This window comes from Hevea brasiliensis, chromosome 1 (assembly GCF_030052815.1).
Source record: "Hevea brasiliensis isolate MT/VB/25A 57/8 chromosome 1, ASM3005281v1, whole genome shotgun sequence".
NCBI classification, from domain to species: Eukaryota; Viridiplantae; Streptophyta; class Magnoliopsida; order Malpighiales; family Euphorbiaceae; genus Hevea; species Hevea brasiliensis.
In genome coordinates, this window is record NC_079493.1 from 115,411,806 (window position 1) to 115,430,718 (window position 18,913).

The 18,913-nt window shown below is 38.7% G+C and overlaps 1 protein-coding gene across 1 annotated transcript; it reads right to left on the reverse strand.

The window, feature by feature from the left end:
- Nucleotides 1-235: 235 nt before the first annotated feature.
- On the reverse strand, nt 236-3,498 carry LOC131180639 (wall-associated receptor kinase-like 2). Its single transcript, XM_058148000.1, has 3 exons — nt 2,626-3,498; nt 2,218-2,331; nt 236-1,542 (listed from the first exon to the last, which is right to left on the reverse strand). Exons 1-3 carry the CDS (start codon nt 3,482-3,484, stop codon nt 353-355), a joined length of 2,163 nt encoding a protein of 720 aa, XP_058003983.1. The 5' UTR covers nt 3,485-3,498; the 3' UTR covers nt 236-352.
- Nucleotides 3,499-18,913: the final 15,415 nt, after the last annotated feature.

An 18,913-nucleotide genomic window follows, 5' to 3' on the forward strand; every position in this document is an offset into this window, starting at 1 on the left:
ATATTAAAAAAAGTAAAAAAAAATTAATAAAATATTTTCCACGAAACATTATTTATTAGAAGAGAAAAAATTTCCAAATTTATTTGTTCATTTTAGTTTTTTAATTTCTCTAAATTTGGGAAATTAGTTAAAATTTTTATGCTTAGAAAAATACAGTACTTGTCCCAAAAGCATTGAATTATATATGATCCGCCATATCAACATTTGACTCGATCAATTGTTGAAAAAGTCAAAATATCAAAAGAAAAAGGCAATGTAACTTCCAGGTGAAAGCCAAAATCCTAGCTCCAAAAACAAATATCTTATTTTCAAGTTCCCCAACATGGAAAAGGAATGCTAGTGACATTCTTAATTACCAAGTACTTTCAGAAGCCAATGATTTAATGTCGATTGATAAAGCCCTATTGGCAGCAAAACTTAAGCATGTCGAAGTAGATGCAGCAGAAATGTCGTGGAGCGCTAATTCATTTTCTTCCTTGTTTTCTTCAACACATGCATCTTCGTTTGAAAACCAGATTGCCTCCAACTCCATTGTCACTTGTCTCATTGTAGGGCGTTTCTTTCCATTGATGTTCAAGCATCTCTTTGCAAGGTTAGCAACAACCATGATTTCTTCTTTAATAGACAATTGCTCAATAATTCGAGGGTCAATTATCTCAAAAATTTTGTTATTTTCCATCATTTGAATAAAACTCGTTGCTAAACTAATTAGTTCTTCGGACTTTTCTGAATAAATTGGTTCTCGTCCAGTCAACAACTCAACAAGCACCACACCAAAACTATAAACATCACTTTTCTCTGTAAATTGACTTGAACGAAAATATTCCGGATCTAAGTACCCAAAAGTGCCATGTACATTAGTTGTAAGATGAGTTTGGCCAATTGCAACTGATCTTGAAATTCCAAAATCTGATACTTTCGCCCTATACTTTTCATCCAAGAGTATGTTTGTCGACTTGATATCCCTATGAAATATTGGTATAGGAGCTGCTGAATGCAAGTAGGAAAGTGCTCCTGAAATTTCTATGGCAATTTGCAGACGTTTTGCCCATAACAATGGAAATTCCTCATCTTGGTCATGTAGATACCTAGAAAGTGTTCCATTGGAGATGAATTCATAGACAAGCATAGGAACCTCTGTCTCTAAGCAACATCCAAATAGCTTTACCACATTCCTGTGATTAATTTGTGATAAAATGACAACTTCATTAATGAATTGTTCAAGTTTTGCTTCATCTACTATCTTGGATTTCTTAACTGCAACAATTCTTCCGTCCACCAACATTCCTTTATAAACAGTACCTTGGCCACCTTGGCCTATAATTCTATTCACATTAAAGTGATCGGTTGCCTTTTTCAACTCTTTTAAACTGAATATTTTGGCCTTCTCAACATTGCCTTGGCTTGAACATATTTGTTGGTGTAACATTCTCTTGAATAACTTTTCCCTCTGCTTGATCTTCTTTCTTTTCTGTATAGATTTATATAACCACTTTGCGCCTAGTATAAGCACAAACATTACTGGAATGCCAACACAAATACCTGACAAATTCAATTTAATCAGGAATAAGGAAAATTTGAGTTAATGAGCCTAATTTATTAATTATACTCAACAAACACATACTGATTTTTATATGTTTTTAATAATTGAATGATTAAATAGCCTAATTTATCTTGGGTCCATGATAGATTAGGTCTATACAAGAATTTTCCGCATCAAAATTATAGAAAAAGAATGCTCTATAATTATTAGAATCGTAACATCACAAATTAATTATCCATCTCATTCAAATCACTAATACTTGCCTCCACACTCCAAGGTACACTAGTACCATATCATGTCTTTAGTCTTTACAATAGTAGTTGTAAAGAAAAAAAAAATCTCTAATGATTTAATTTATCTTAATTTTTTTAAATTTTACCAATTTTAACCAAACTAATGTTATTGGTAATAATTTTAACCAATCTAATAAGAGAAAATGAAAAGTTACAAATAAATCAAGCTTAGCCAAATTGAATGAAAAAGCTAATATTATTATACTTATTTATAATGCTGATAAACCTAAAAACACAAGACAAACAAAAATGATTATTTGGTCAAATGAGTTAACGTTATTTTGAGAACAACCATTTGAATTAACGTTGGATAATAAAATTGCTACTTGCTGGCAAGTTTTATAGCTTTTGAAATTATAAATTGGGCAAAAGGAAACTTACTTATAATGATAATCCATTTTGGATCGATCACACAGTCATATGATCCATGAGTATTTACGCATTTTGTTATTCCTGAGCAAAGGTCATCCTGTTGCATTTTGCATTCATCAATATCTGTAAAAGAGTGAAAAAGAGGAGAATAGGCAAATGAATTAGAATAGCACCATTCTGGTGAACATATTTAGACATACTAGAAAATTTATAATTCAAAGTATAAATCAAAATGAAACAAATATAAAGGAATCCGTTGTAATAATCCTCTTACATAGTTGAATGAAATATAAATATTTAACTATGTGAAAAGGTACATATTATGAAAAGGAAATTCACAAATTTGCGGTTAGCATTTCCCTGATAATTTTGTTTGGACATATAACTATGAATAAATGTCATGAGCAGTAAATTTACCTGTGCATCCAATGTAAGCATTTCCCTCATACCCATTTTTGCATCGACATTGGAACTGTGATTCTGACGCATGGACATCAGAGTAGTAGAAGCAATCCACGGTTGCCATGTCAACAGCATCCGCGAGGGTAGAATTCACCGTCCACTCTAGGATCATCAGATACTGGACATAGGAATGATCTTGTATCACCACATCAAAAGCCAAAAATGCCAGTTTGCAACCGTCTGTGCTTTGATTCCCATCTATATCCTTTAAAATTGGATTGAAAACCTGATCAGTGGATTGAAAACAATCTTTAATCTTGCAGCAATCGGTGCCATTACAATCCCTCCCTATGTAATTATTTCCAAAGGAATCAGTTGTTACAAGTTTAGGAAGCATTTCTCGGGAATCAATGCCTTTCTGGCCATGGCATCTTAAGTCGCACCCAACGCTTCGGATTGGCTCATCCATCAATAAAGCACGGGTGTTGCAACCTACTCCAATGAAGGAATTCCGGTCGGAAAGATAGAAAGGACTTCCTGTCAAGTTGATAGGCACATTGCTCTCCCTGCCGGCAAAGTTGGAGTATATCACTGGACTTTTGACGATAACGCCGCCATAAACTTCAAAATGGAAGACCTCCATTTTTGTTCTACTTATAAAAGCTCTAGAAGAGTAGGCACTTTCGTTGCACTCAATCTCAAACCATTTGTTCAAATAACAATCTTTACCCATTCCGAAGGGGTATGGAATGGTAATATTTCCGCAATGATCTTTACAGTTCGGCTTCGACATAGGTGGCGCTGCTATTGCCAGCTGGGTACTTAGCAATAGAGCCAAACCGAAACTGACCTGACACACTAATTCTATGGCCATTCTTACTCTCTTTTGGCGTTTCTCTTGAGAGGCTTTTGAGTTCAGTAAAGTTAATATCTGCTTTTAATGAAAATGAAGAGATTGAAGATGTTTCTTTGCACCTTCAAAATGGAGACTCAAGTTGAAATGATTAGATCGTGGGAGTGCAAGTGTGAACTTGTCTTTATGTGAAGCGCACTTTTTTTGATAAATTCTGGCTCTTTCTCCAGTATCATAATATAGTATACAATTGTGAAGTTCACATGTCATCATAATTTTCTTTTTTTAAGGGCAAAAATAATTTTATAAATTATCCAAGACAATTAGATGCAATCGCCGGGAATCTTAGAGTAAACAAATTAAAAGAACGCATCTAGAGGCTAAATTAATAATATCAATCGTTTTTTAAGTTGATAAAAAGGAGAGTGACGCTATGCGGGTCAAAATAGAGGTATAATTGAAAATGATAAACAGTAATTTTTAAAATTTAGTGTTAATCTATTAAAAAGAGATGAAAATTACAAATATAATCTTACATATTAAATTAAAAAAGCAGTGCTAGATAATTATTATATATTTATTCATTTTTCTCTCTTCGGTCTCACATTTATTCTCTAATTTATAGACAATTAACTAAGGTCCAACAAAAGAGTAAAACAAAACTGAATTGAACCGATAAATTTCAGTTCCATTCAAAAAATTGGCTAGTCTTTTTTGAGGGATTTGTGATTTGGGAAAAAAAATCAAATTATATTGAACTCAAAAATAAAATGTTCTATGCAAGGAGTGTTTATAGTCCAGTCCTTACAACTTGTGAACGAGTCAAAGAAACTAACTACACAATACCAAGTCTACTAAATTAGAATTAAACAAAATAAATCACAATAGCTAAACCACCAATAACAACTCAACAAATTACAAACTCAGCAGCTCAAATCACCAGCTCCTTACCCTTCCCCCTCCTTAGCCTTTGTTACCGAGTGCATAGTCAGGCCGTGCACTTTTCTCCATCGACACAGTCAGGCCGCGCACTTTACTAGCTCACTTGAAAACTTTATTTTTCCCAGCTTTGTCAATTCCAAATGGCCTAAGCATGAACTTAAGCCTTTTGCATAGCCTAGCCATGCACTCTACTATTTAAATTACTCCCCGTTATGTGAAAAAGCTCCCATTATGCGAAAAAGCTCTAGTTCTTATCATTATCACAACCTTCTTGGTCATCAGGTTTTATGAGTAATCAATATCATTACATGTTCTATAAAGCAAGAACTAATATTATTAAATTTTGTAAAGTTTCTCCTATAACTTTGTTATAAACAAATTTAAAAACTGAACAGAGTACTAATAAACAGGTTCTTTCTCGAAAATTTCTCTTTGTTTTGGGTTTTCTTCCTATAGGGTACCAGGCCCTTTCTTTGCTACAGTAGGTGGTTTTCCCTTGCCCCTCCGGTTGGGGGAGGGCTGCCCTTCCCCCTACCCGGGATGTGGGTCCCTCTTTGCCCCTGGGTGTGGTTACAGATAGTCTTTTGGTTGAAAAGTAGTTAGTGGAGAATAGAATTTGTGGTTGTTGCTTTCGAGCTCTGAAGTGTCCCTACCGCAAGTGCACGGATCGTACAAGTGATATAGAAAAGATATTGTTCTCACGAGGAGTTGTGTTAATAATTGAATTTTTGATATAAAAGGTTGACCAATTTAAACTATTTTTGAAATTAAAGCAATAAATTGATGGATATTGAAGTACGAATTCTATAAGTGTAAAATTAATGACCAATTCAACAATGTAATTATTAAACTAAATTTGCATCAAATTAAAACAAGCAAATTGAAATAAGGCAAGATTTAAAATGACAAGCAATTGAATTCAATTAGAAATTAACAATGATAAAAAAAAAAAAAAGCGATTCCGGAGTTCGGGAGTTCATATTCAAGCTATTTTGGGATTTTAAATTGGTTATCCAATCTTGTGGAACTTACGGGTTTTAAGGAGATTAATTCTTAAATCCTTTGAATACCCTTTCGAGTGGGACAAAGAGTGCCTTAATCAATCTAATCCTACTTTCGTGGAGTTAGAGTTAATTAAGACCCATTAAGTTCCTTAATTAATCTGTAAATCCTCTTAATCCTTAGTATATTTCTAGATCTAAGTTAATTAAGTCCAATTTCTTGATTATCTATCACAAGGCTTTCTCCTTTCGGTGCCTCAACCATGGATTAAGAACATCACTTAATGGGATCCTACACTAAGCATGTCATTGAGCACACAAGAAATGAATAAAACTCATTAAGATCACAAAATATGGATTAGCCAATCAAAATCCACAAAATATCTCAAATATTACACATCCCATCTCCAGAATCTAATGAAAACTACTCACTATCCATAATATTTACAAGATATTCTGAGTTAATATGGAAATAAAGCTTTAATCTAAGCTAAGAACTAAGAAACCCAATACTAGAAAGGTAGGAAATATGCAAGAAAAGAAAGAAATCTCCAAATCTGGTTAGAAATGGTGTTGGTGACGTTTTTTACTCTTCAGCTGCTGCCCTCTTCCTTTTCCTCTTCTTCCTCCTCTTTCTCCTCTTTTTCTAAAATGGGTTAAGGGTCTATATATAACTTTTTCTGACAAGAAGCCCTAAAATGGTGTGTTTGAGGTGTGATTTTCTGAGGGAATCTTCTGCCAGCTCATTATGAAGTCTTTGTGGGACTGCATAAGTGGACTGCATAAGTTATGCAGTCCCTTATGCAGTTTTCGGCTGGTTTCTGGCTCTCTGTGCGAAACTGCATGAGCAAGGTGCAAGATTGCATAAGTTATGCACAATTCCGTGAGGTTGCATAAGGGAGGCATGAATCTGCATAAGTTATACGGCAACTTATGCAGATTTTGGTAGATGCTTGGGACATTGTTTCTTCTCCTTATGCAGAACTGCACAACTTATGCAGCAAGTTATGCGCAATTTGGCCAATGCATATTTCAACTTTGAGACTTATTTTTGACATCTTTGGCTGTAAAAATTACTCCTCAATGGCAAAATTTCTTTTTAGTCCCTCAAAAGCACCATTTTTCCTACAAAACAAAGTAAAAATTACAAATTAATCCAAAATTGACAATTATGAAAAACTATCTAAATAACTAATGAAATTAGCTAAAAGTAACTAATAATCAAATAAAATGGCTATGAAATTAAACCTAAATGACTATGCAAAATGTATGTATCAAATACCCCCAAACTCAAGCTTTTGCTTGTCTTCAAGCAAACTTTAAAACATAATGCAATTTTTAGGGGTGCCTTGTCCAAAGAGCTATGAAAATCACCTATTAAAGTAACTTAACACACCTTTAGCCATACCAACAATCCATATACCCATCCTTCAAAATGCAAAGAATCTAATGCTTGTCCAAGCTTTCACCGCTTAGCCATCAAGTCAATTATCATTCAAAATTCCCAAACCAACCAATCAAAAGAGAGAGTCATGCTCAAAAGAAATTCTAGGACAATCAATAGTCAAAGTGCCTCTATATAGAATGATGGAACTAAATGAATGAATGGATAATTTTCCAATCCTATAGGCAAATTCCCTACTCCTATCTCCACTAATGTAACAAATACTATCAAGAGATCAAAGGTCTTTTTAGGGATGTAATGGGGCCATGGGGTTCAAAATGAGGCTAAGAAAAAAAAAAAGGATAAAAAGAATTCAAAGCATGAGAATATTTTCAATCTTGAAAACATAATGTACACTTCTTATTTTATTATTTTTTTTCTCTCTTTTTTTTTATGTATATATATATGGATGAGAGAAATACACAATGAGAATTGTCAAGTGCTAGCATATTTTACAAAACACATAAAAATGGAGGGACACTTTGGTACTTTAAAATTGTATCTTGCATTTTCTTTTGATGATTATCCCTAAAAATGCCACCCCCAAACTCATTTCTTTTAATACTTTGGGGGGATTTCTTTCAATTTGAATGACAATAGTGAAAAGCACATATATTAGCACTTTTACAAGATGGCAAGCATTTCTTCTCCTTTTTTTTTTTAAGACCTAATATTATGAATAATTTTTCTCATGAAAAGGGTTAGAGTGTTTGGTTCATTAGCTAGGTAGCAATAAGGGTTTCAAGAAAAATTAGGGATAAAAAGGCTTAAAGGGGTTTGCAAGGGTCAATTTTAATTAGGAAAAGGGCCAAAGGTTTAAAATGAGAAAGTTTAAATCAAAGAATGCCTAATCATCTCTCTTTTCAAGTACAAGCTGGTATTTCGCCTTGAAAGGTTTAGAAAATTTGTTCTAGGATTGGTGAGACATCATTTGACTACCCTATATCCAATAACTCCCTCTAAACATTTGTGACGCCCCTAACCCGTCTACTGTATAGCCAAGCAAGAAGTGCCACATTTGGTGCCAGAGCACCCTATCTTGTTTATCATATCTATTATAAACTTTTAATGTCATTTAAAACATGTATTCAATGTGTAGAAATTTCTTTTTTTTTTTTTTTATTTCTGTGGAGACTCGGACAGAGCCTCCCTTGTTTTATTAGCATCTGTCGAGTTCCACTATCACCTGTTAACATATTCATAGTCATCTCACATATTTTCATATCATATTCTCTTTTATCATATCATTCACAACTATTTATGAGATCTTAAAATGAAATATCATCTATTGCATTCATATAGAAATTCATAGATAATAAATTATAAGTTTACATTTCAAGTCCAAAATGAAATACATCATAAATTAGTAATTACATCATGACTAAACATAATGAACCAAAATACTAGTCTTTACATAGGCCCTACCAAAATACAAAAGACCGGTGAGGTGACTCTGGACAATGGCAGATCTAATCAGAGCTCTGTCAGTGCACTACTAGTGGTGCTACTGCTGCTGCTGGGACTGATCACCAGTACCTATGCGATGGAAAACCAACGCGCTAAGCATAACGCTTAGTGGTGCATAATTTATAATAACAATAATTTAATAATTTGAAACAATATATGCAACTCCTAATTTCTTGATCTTTTATATTTTTATTGCTCTTTGGAAACAATTAACATTATCGGGATCTTTTATGATTACTCATTGTATTTTAAGTCTTAATTAATTTTTATTGTCGCAATGGGATTTTGCGGTCGCCCGGACGATCACTCACCGAAGTGGGAAAAAGTGAGGAGTCGCCACCTTAGTTTTGAGGGAAGCTAAGGAAAACCATTTGGGAAGTTAAAAAATGAAACCACTTCAAAACAGAGATTCTAAGTTCGGGGTCCGTAAACGGGTGGGGAAGGTGTTAGGCACCCCACCTCGTCCCTTAATAAGGGTAAGTAGATTTAATTCTGCGTCCTTTACAAATTAGTTAGAAGGGCTTAGGCGGCAATGTTAATCCTTTTGGTAGAAGGAATGTTTGATTTTTCACTAAATTTGGATCACCCAGATACATAAGTAAATGAGACAACCTTAGTGAACGGGTGTGAGAATCGGATAAGAACTCTCCTCCGATCTTTTTTTTTGTTCATTAAAATTTTGAGGGGAGACCGGATAAGAACCCTCCTCCGGTCTCTTTTAAATTATTTATTTGAAGTTTTGAGGATGAGACCGGATAAGAACTCTCCTCCGATCTCTTTCAGATGTTTATTAAAATTTGAGGTTGAGACCGGATAAGAACTCTCCTCCGATCCCTATTTAATGTTTATTAAAATTTTGAAGGGAGACCGGATAAGAATCCTCCTCCGATCTCTTTTAAGTTATTTATTAAAATTTGGGAGGAGACCGGATAAGAACCCTCCTCCGATCTCTTTCAGATGTTTATTAAAATTTGAGGTTGAGACAGGATAAGAACTCTCCTCCGATCCCTATTTAATGTTTATTAAAATTTTGAAGGGAGACCGGATAAGAATCCTCCTCCGATCTCCTTTAAGAGTTGACTTAAAACTTTTAGGCAAGGATAGGATAAGGACTCTTCCGACCCCTTCTATTTTGATGAGACTCGGACACCGACTTTTCCGACCTTTAAAAATTTAACCACATCACGGGTATTAAGAACCTAAAACTAAGAATTCTGACCTTCAAAAATGCCGGGGATAAGGTTTATGGATATCCTGTGGCTGAACGGGGAACACTAGACTTGATTCACTGACCTTTTCATGTAGTCATTTTACCAATATCTATTAATGACCGATCCACTCTGTTTCGTTTACTTTGGTCTTATTCCATTTCATGACATCTTTGTCAAATTGCTGTTTACGTCGGCCTAATAGTTCGGCTATCTTCCTGACGTGTTATTCAGGTCCTCTTTTTAAAGGAGACCTCTAAGTTGCAGCTACCTACGTTTACCCAACCATTTACATACTACAAAGAGTCAGAAAACTGGTTTTCAGAGATGACGGAGATCAATAAAATGAACTGATCACTAAAAAAATGATTTGAGAGTGACTTTCTTTGGGATTGCTTGTGCAGAAATGGTCTAGATGTAAGAAGAACAAGGAAAATGCGGGAAATAAACGTGGACGCTTAATAAAACAGTAACATGAACTCTTATAACAATATTTTCTCTTGGGTTCTCTTGTACAAAATACCCTTGAAGAAAGTTGCAGATGTATGAAGAACAAAGGAAGTGCAGGAAACAAACGTAAGCAGTAGTGTGAACTCTTACCTGTGAGGAGCCAAATATATTGAAATAACTGTGAAGTGGTAAATAGTGATGGCGGATTGATCAGCCTGAGAGTTGATGTCTGTCGTGAAACCGAGAGATGCTTTAGCTAAAAGGTAACAGGGTAAGAACCAGGTGAAAGGAAGTTGAGCTTGAACAGAGGAAAGGGAAGCAGAGATGATGAGAGTATGACCAGATAATGAACAAACTGGAAATGTAGAGTTCCAATATTCAAAATCTTTTTCAAGAAAACACTCCTGAAAACTAGTTTCAAAAGTATTTTTAATCACTACAAAACAGCAGAGTAACAAACTGAATGAAGTTTCAGAGTTCCTCCACGATAATAGCAGCCTCTTGCCTATATTTTTTTTGTCCCCCCTTGAACAGTTTTTCATGCAGGTATTTATAGGAATCGGGTGCTCCCCATGAAGGGTCAGGATTCATTTTGAGGGAGATGGAGGGTCAGGATTTTGAAGTACATGATCGGATGTTCAGGAATTAAAGAGAATCAAAACGAATGGCTGAGATCGCTTCTCAAAGTATTTGTCCTTTTCCTCTTTTAATCCGACGGTCTTGAATCCTCTTGTCCGGAACGATCTGAGGGCTGAGAGTGAAAAACGCTGGTATTATCATCTTCTCTTTTGATCCAAGGGTTCCGGATTCATCCTTACAAGTGAGATCAACGGTGGAGATTGGGATGTACAGGACTGTCATGACATACCCTGGCACCTGTCAGCATTGCGGGCGATTCTTAGGCGTGCGGTGGAGATCTCGTCTGCCACGCTTTAACTACCTCGGCTCTGATTCTGACGACGGTTATTGGAATTTGTCTTATTCTTTTTGTCTTCCGATCCCTCCCCTAGCTCCTATTCCGATCTCTCATGCTGATCTCCTATCTCCCGATCCCTTTTATCCCTTGATCAGTCTGGATTCGGTCCAAGCATTAATTACATCTCGATTTTCGAAGCGTCCGCTTCGTTTTCCGCTCAGCATTAAATGCCCATTTTCCCCTATATATACCCCTGTTGATAGTGGCATTTCCTTCATTCGATTTTTCTCTCTTTCTCCTTGTTTCTTGGTTCTAGCTGTTCCGGGGAAAGTTCCGGCTACAACTGTGGTTTTGATCCTCTTCCGATGGAATTCCCTTTTCCTCGACTGAAAATTTACGATCCCGGTGATTGGATGGTCCTAATTGACGATGGTGAGAGAACTGGATTTGACCGATCCGTATTGCGGGCTTCGGTTGTACCGATCTCGAGTTGCTCAACTGAGTTCATTCGGCTTCTCATCACATTGAGTGTTCCGACAGCGATTCTGATCCACATTGGGTGTTCCGACAGCGGATGAAGCATCCGGTCGGCAATATCCTTGGGATCAGTTATAAACTGATCCTTGGAACACCTGGGAGTATCCTTGGAATTAGTTATAAACTGATCCATGGATCTCCTGGGAGTATCCTTGGGATCAGTTGTAAACCGATCCTTAGATCGGCCTTTTGATATAGTCAGATCTCCAATGTATTCCGATCCTTAGAGATCGCCAAAATGATGTAGTCTGTCAATGTAATCAGATCTCTAGAGATCACCCAAATGATGTAGTTAGTCCTTTATTGTAATCCGATCCCTAGAGATCGCCCAAATGATGTAATCCGATCTTTTTGCAAATAAAGACTTTATTTTGCAGTTATCATCTTATTATTTTTGCATTGATTATTTTCCGATCTCTAAGGTGGTTATCCGATCTGGTTCTTTACTTGAATGACACTTGACTGATCCTTTATTCAAAATATTTAACTTATTATGCCGATCTCCAATTAACCGATCTCTGAACATTCGGATATTTGAGAGAAGTGTCAGAACAGCTGTCGAGTCTCACCAATCGATGCGCCGCCTAGAACCTCGCGAGCATTAAATGCTCGGACTAGTATAAATAGGGGAGGGTTAGCCAGTTGTTCTCTCATTCCATTTTCAATCCCCTGCTCACAACTTCGAAGTTCTCTCATTTTCTCCAGTTTCTCCGACGCCGATCAGACTCCGGTAAGGGCTTTAATCCTCTTTTTAGTTTAAGTTCTTTGTTTTTTCTTGAAAATGAGCGGTGCCGAAGGTCAGAGAGCGGCAAGCCCTCCTTCCATTCAGTTCTCATGGTCATCGTCTGATGAAGAAGAGGCGGTCGGGCCAAGCACGCAACCTGAACCCCCTAGGGTCTGCTCGCCTGGTCGGGTCGGGTCATACCATCAAGGCTTGCACCACCTTCAAGGAGAGAGACCCTTCCTATAGACGAGCTTCCATCGGTTCTTCGGGAATCCGATCTGCAATCGTTTGTTCAAGAATACAACATTTGTCCTGATTCATATGAGCTGATCAAGTGCCATGGCGATCTTCGTGTCGATCACTCCTTTGAAGAGAACGACATAGTCATGGTGTATGAGGAACAGTTAAAGGCCGGTCTGAGGTTCCCTCTAGACGATTTCTATAAGGAAGTCCTAAAATTTCACCGAGCATCCATTGTTCAAATCCATCCCAACTCGTGGCGGATCTTGGTAGCTTTCCGAGGTCTATGCCGAGCTAAGGGAATCAGACCTACGGCTAAAGTGTTCGCCAAGTTGCACCGGCTATCTCGCCGAAAGGACGATGACCACTGGTTCTTCCAGGCGAAGCCTCGCTATGGCTCTTTTCCGATCCGCCTCGTCTCTTAAGAATTGGAAGAATCGTTTCTTCATTGTGAGGAGCAAAGATCCGAGCCATTTTGAGGACTTCCCCCGCAGCTGGTGGTACCAGGGACCCTTGCTTCCGAACCATATTACCCTGAGCGAAGAGGAAAGTTTGATAGTGATGGATCTGAAGAGTGAGGCTGCCACTAAAAAGTATTCTTGTTTGTATTCGTGATCGCGAGCCGCACCATTGACTGCTCACCGCCATGGCCAAGACCGCGAACTTCCGCTCTCTAACCTCGGCATCGGTATTTTCTATACCTCAGATCTCAGGACCTTAGCGATCTCACTAACCTTTTCTTTGTGCAGGTATGGCGGGTGGTGAGGGTTCAAGGAAACGGAAGAAGGAGAGAGAGATCTCCCGGAAGATAAAGGAGATAAAGCGTTCGGAACGACTCCAAACGCCTGGTCACGAACACGGGAGATACAAAGTGATCCTCCCAACCTTCGGTCCGCCGACCACCGAAGCTACCCGATCTCCTCCTAGATCGGAGGAGCAGCCTCCGCCTCTTGCAGTTGTTCCATGCAGGGACGGGGGGCCTACTCAAGCTCGGGAGGACCTCTTCTGGGCGCTCAATCGATCGATCGCTTGAGGAATAATCGGATCCAAGGAGAACTCGATTTCGCCAAAGTCCCGGGTCTACCATCTTCTTTCCGAGGATCGGACAGCTATCCTGCAATGGTCTCGACGACATATTGACTCGGACCATGAGCTTAAACGTGGAGTGTCCGTGAACCGCACCATGATCCGGAAAGGATTCAGCTGGGTAAGGAGATCGGAAGAAGAATCGGAGGTGGATTCCTCCGATCCCAACTCTCATCCGCCGGATTATATATCTCAAGTCGAGGGACGGGCAAAGCTCCATGAAGACCGGTTGGCCGAACAGAATCGTGCTTTGGATGAGAGGGACCGTGCTCTTAAGGAAGTCCAGGTGCTTCACGCCAACGAAGCCGCTCAGGTCGCTCAACTTATAGAGGAACTTGAGGCGAAGGATAAGGAGCTTAAGGAGAAAGACAAGGAGCTTAAGGAGAGGGATGAGGAGATGGTGACGGGAATAGCCGAGGCCTATGTGAAGGCTCACAAGGATCTCTTGGCCGCACTCCAGGAGCGTTACCCAGAAGAAGACTTTTCTTGGATGGCCGATGTGGCTCCTGAGGACAATGATGAAGACAGTGAGGATGAAGCCGAGGGTGAGAGGGAGAGAGGGAGTGATCCAAATGTAGATCAGGCTGGGGGTGATCCCCCAGCCGAATAACTTGTACAAATTATGACATGAAATGAAATGCCTTTTGTTCAATGAATGATTGTGATCGGAAAATTTTAAACCATCGTTTGTCTGAGTATTTGATTGTATGAGCACAGCAAAACAAAAACTAAATGTGATTATTAATCTAAGTATGAGAGATCGGAAAGCATTTTGAACATGAGATCGGTAGGGAAGAAATGCTGAACAGAACTTGACTGAAAATTTAACTCGAACACTTAAGATCGGAATCGAACCAAAACTTTAGCTCTTAAACTTTCGGAAAGGAGGTCGGCAATAAAACTGGTAGGAAGAGATCTAGTGCCCGTTCATTTTATTCATCAACAGAGATCAGGAATATACCCGACGAGTCCGGAAATTCGGCAACGGGTTTGAGGGATCGGTAAATGATTTGAGAGATCGGCTGAGTTTTAAGGGATGCTAGGACTTAGCATTGATTCAAGTCTTTGTGAGGAGAGATCGGAAATGTGACCGCCTATCAAGGATGAACTGGAAACGTGATTAGCTGTTCAAAAAAAGAATTTTTTATTGAGTCTAGGGATCGACCAAAATATGGTGTCGACAGCTGCCCCTCTTTACATAATTTCTATTAAAGGAAAGATTTCCGTATAGGAATTATGTAAAGAATCCGACTCATATTTTGGACGATTAGGTATTTGAAATTAGGGAACTAAAGCACACCTAAGTTAATGACCTAGAAAATTAAAATCAACTTGGATCTAGAATCCAGAGGTTGATAACAGGAATGTAAATTGCATGACATTAAAATCAACTTAGATCAAGGAACCAGAGGTTGATAACAGAAATGTAAATTGCAGGAAATTAAAATCAACTTGGATCAAGGAACCAGAGGTTGATAATAGAATTTTAAATTGCATGAAATTAAAATCAACTTAGATCAAGGATCCAGAGGTTGATAACAGAAATTTAAATTGCATGAAATTAAAATCAACTTAGATCAAGGAACCAGAGGTTGATGGTGGAATTGCATGAAATTAAAAATCAACTTAGATCAAGGAACCAGAGGTTGATAACAGAAATGTAAATTGCATGAAATTAAAATCAACTTGGATCAAGGAACCAGAGGTTGATGGTGGAATTGCATGAAATTAAAATCAACTTGGATCGAGGATCCAGAGGTTGATGGTGGAATTGCAGGAAATTAAAATCAACTTGGATCGAGGATCCAGAGGTTGATGGTGGAATTGCATGAAATTAAAAATCAACTTAGATCAAGGAACCAGAGGTTGATAACAGAAATGTAAATTGCATGAAATTAAAATCAACTTGGATCAAGGAACCAGAGGTTGATGGTGGAATTGCATGAAATTAAAATCAACTTGGATCAAGGAACCAGAGGTTGATAGCAGAAATTTAAATTGCAGGAAATTAAAATCAACTTGGATCAAGGAACCAGAGGTTGATGGTGGAATTGCAGGAAATTAAAATCAACTTGGATCAAGGAACCAGAGGTTGATAGCAGAAATTTAAATTGCAGGAAATTAAAATCAACTTGGATCAAGGAACCAGAGGTTGATAGCAGAAATTTAAATTGCAGGAAATTAAAATCAACTTACAAGGCGAGTCTAACCCTGACACATGAAGTTCTTTCCCTGAAGAAGTGTACTTAACAAGATAATGAAGGCGGATGATTAATGGAGGAGGAGTTGCAAGACCTGACCTATGATCTCATTCTTTCGGATGCCCCTTTTTCATTCCCGACTTTCTTCTTACTCTACGGAGAGCGCCCTTGCAGGTTTTCACTTTCTCTTCGTCCATTCGACCAGAAGCGCCCTTTCGGGTTTTCACCTCTATAATTTTTTTTTTTTTTTTTTTTTTTTTTTTTTTTTTTTTGAAGGCTATTTCCTGCAAATCTCATAATAAAGTACGTGAGGTTATCAATTTTCAAATTCAAATCTTATGGCAAAAATTTTAACTAATTAATAGCGCATTAAACAAAGAGAAAGGATAACATGGGGAAAATAACAACAGAAGGAGTGAAGTATAACTTTATTAGAAAGAATAGACTTTCAAAGGAGAGGAAAAGGTACAAAGATAGATCTCACATATTCCTTATGGTTAGTTTTGAAGTCTTTTAACTGCCATTATTTCGATTCTTCTGAAGCCTCATGCCGTAACGGTCTCTTCTCTATCCGTGGTTGCATGCCCCTTTCCTTATTTCTCTCGCCGGTTGTTGGGACGCCCTTTTGGGTTTTCACCCCAAGAAGGTTTTTTTTTTTTTTTTTTTTTTTTTGAATGCCCTTTCGGGTTTTCATCCTTTCTCCTCCTTAGGCATAGTATCTCTTGACAGTGTCGGCATTCACAGGTCTCGGGAATTCTTCACCGTCCATGTGGGTCAAGATCAAGGCTCCTCCAGAAAACGCCTTTTTAACCACATAGGGTCCCTCATAGGTTGGTGACCACTTGCCCCGGGGGTCGTTTTGGTTCAAGAAAGACTTTCTTGATACTAGGTCCCCGGTTGGAATTCACGCAGCGTACATTTTTATCAAATGCCCCGCCATTCTTCTCTCGTATAATTGTCCGTGACATGTCGCTGTTAACCTTTTCTCATCCAAAGAAATTCAATCGATCCAACCTTGATCGATCCATTCTCGACTCATCGATCCCCGATTCCTTCGTAATCCTTAGGGACGGATTTCAACCTCAATAGGCAATGCCTTCCATCCCGTAGACCGGTGAGTATGGAGTTGCCGGCCGAGGTTCTTACTAAGTCCGGTATGCGTGAAGAGCGTAGGGAAGCATATCATGCCAATCCCTATATGTGACCGTCATTTTCCGGATTATTCTCTTGAGGTTTTTGTTTGCAGCTTCCACCGCTCCATTCATCTGGGGACGATATGGGGAGGAATTGAGGTGTCGGATTTTGTATTGGTCACATAATTCCTGAATCTTCGGACCATTCAAGTTCTTGGCATTATCAGTGACAATTTCATTCGGTAGACCATGCCGGCAGATGATATTGTTTTTGAAGAATTTGAGAAACGTGTTCTGCGTGATGTGAGCATAGGATGTCGCCTCGACCCACTTGGAGAAATAGTCGATGGCTACAAGGATGAATCTGTGCCCATTGGATGCCTTGGGATTGATGGGACCAATCACATCTACGCCCCACATTGCAAAAGGCCACGGTGAGACAAGATTGAACAGCTTGTGAGGTGGCACATTTATCGGATCTGCGTAAATCTGACACTTGTGGCACTTCCGGAAATATTCGATGCAATCTTTTTCCATTGTGGTCCAAAAATACCCACGTTGCATGATTTGCTTCGTCATCATGTGACCATTGGCGTGAGTGGCACAATTTCCCTCATGAGTTTCAAAGAGGATTCTCTTTGCTTCTTTTGCATCTACGCATCTCAGTAATTCGCCGTTGGAGCTTCTTTTGTATAGGGTTTCTCCACTGGGAAAGTACCCTAATGCTAACCTCCGAATCATCTTCTTTTCATTTTTGCTTGCCCCTGAAGGGAATTCTCTGGTTCTACAGTAGACTAGGATGTCATGATACCAAGGCTTTCCGTCGGGCTCTTCTTCAATCATGAAGCAATAGGCTGGTTCATCCCTTGCTTTAACCCTCAATGCTTGAGTTGTCTGCCCTTCTTCCATTTGGGCCATAACGGCTAGAGTAGCTAAAGCATCGGCAAATTGATTCTTGTCCCTGCTAAGATGAGTGAAAGAGATTTCTTCGAATTCCTTGATCAGCTCCAGTAAGTACTTCTGATATGGGATCAACTTGGGATCCTTAGTTTGCCATTCTCCCTTGACTTGATAAATTATCAGAGCCGAGTCTCCGTACACCTCCAACTTTCTGATTTTCATTTTGATAGCAGCTTGTAGACCCATCACACAAGCTTCATACTCTGCGACATTGTTGGTACAGTCAAACCTTAACTTGACAGCTATCGGGAAGTGTTTTCCGTCCGGGGATACCAGTACAGCTCCGATTCCGTTTCCGGATAAATTGACTGCTCCATCAAAATACATTTCCCATACATCGGCGGGCCTCTCCTCTTCGCAGTCTACTTCATTAATATGCTCATCAGGGAACTCAAAATCCAGAGCTTCATAATCTTGGATAGGATTTTCTGCTAGGAGGTCAGCAATTACGCTGCCTTTCACCGCTTTCCGGGTCATGTAGACTATGTCGTACTGGGAGAGTATAACCTGCCACTTGGCTATCCTTCCTGGCACGAATGGGCTCTCGAATACATATCTAATAGGATCCATCCTGGAGATGAGCCATGTCTTGTGATTCAACAGGTAGTGCTTGAGGCGATTTGCTGTCCAGGCTAACGCGCAGCAAGTCTTTTCTAAGGAAGAATACCTTGACTCACAATCGTTGAATTTCTTGCTTAGGTAATAAATGGCCCTCTCTCTTCGGCCGGTATCATCATGTTGTCCCAAAACACATCCCATAGAATTTTGTTGGACTGCCAGGTACAGGATTAAAGGCCTTCCTGCCACAGGTGGGACCAATACTGGTGGATTTGACAAATACTGCTTGATTGTCTCGAAAGCCTTTTGACAATCCGAATCCCATTGGGTAGGGTTGTTCTTCCGGAGTAATCTGAAAATAGGCTCAGCTTTGGCAGTGAGATTAGAAATAAACCTCGAAATGTAGTTCAACTTTCCCAGAAAACTGCGCACCTCCCTTTCTGTTTTTGGGGACGGCATTTCTTGAATAGCTCGAACTTTGTCTGGGTCCACTTCTATCCCTTTCTCGCTTACTATGAATCCCAACAATTTTCCCGATCTAGCTCCGAATATGCACTTAGCAGGGTTCAGCTTCAACTGATAT

Coding starts and splice junctions, on each gene's coding strand:
- LOC131180639 (XM_058148000.1), bottom strand. CDS start 3,484: ATGGCCATAGAATTAGTGTGTCAGGTCAGTTTCGGTTTGGCTCTATTG. Junction 2,332..2,625: donor TGCTTACATTGGATGCACAG/GTAAATTTACTG, acceptor ACTCTTTTACAG/ATATTGATGAATGCAAAATG. Junction 1,543..2,217: donor AAAATGGATTATCATTATAA/GTAAGTTTCCTT, acceptor TGAATTTGTCAG/GTATTTGTGTTGGCATTCCA.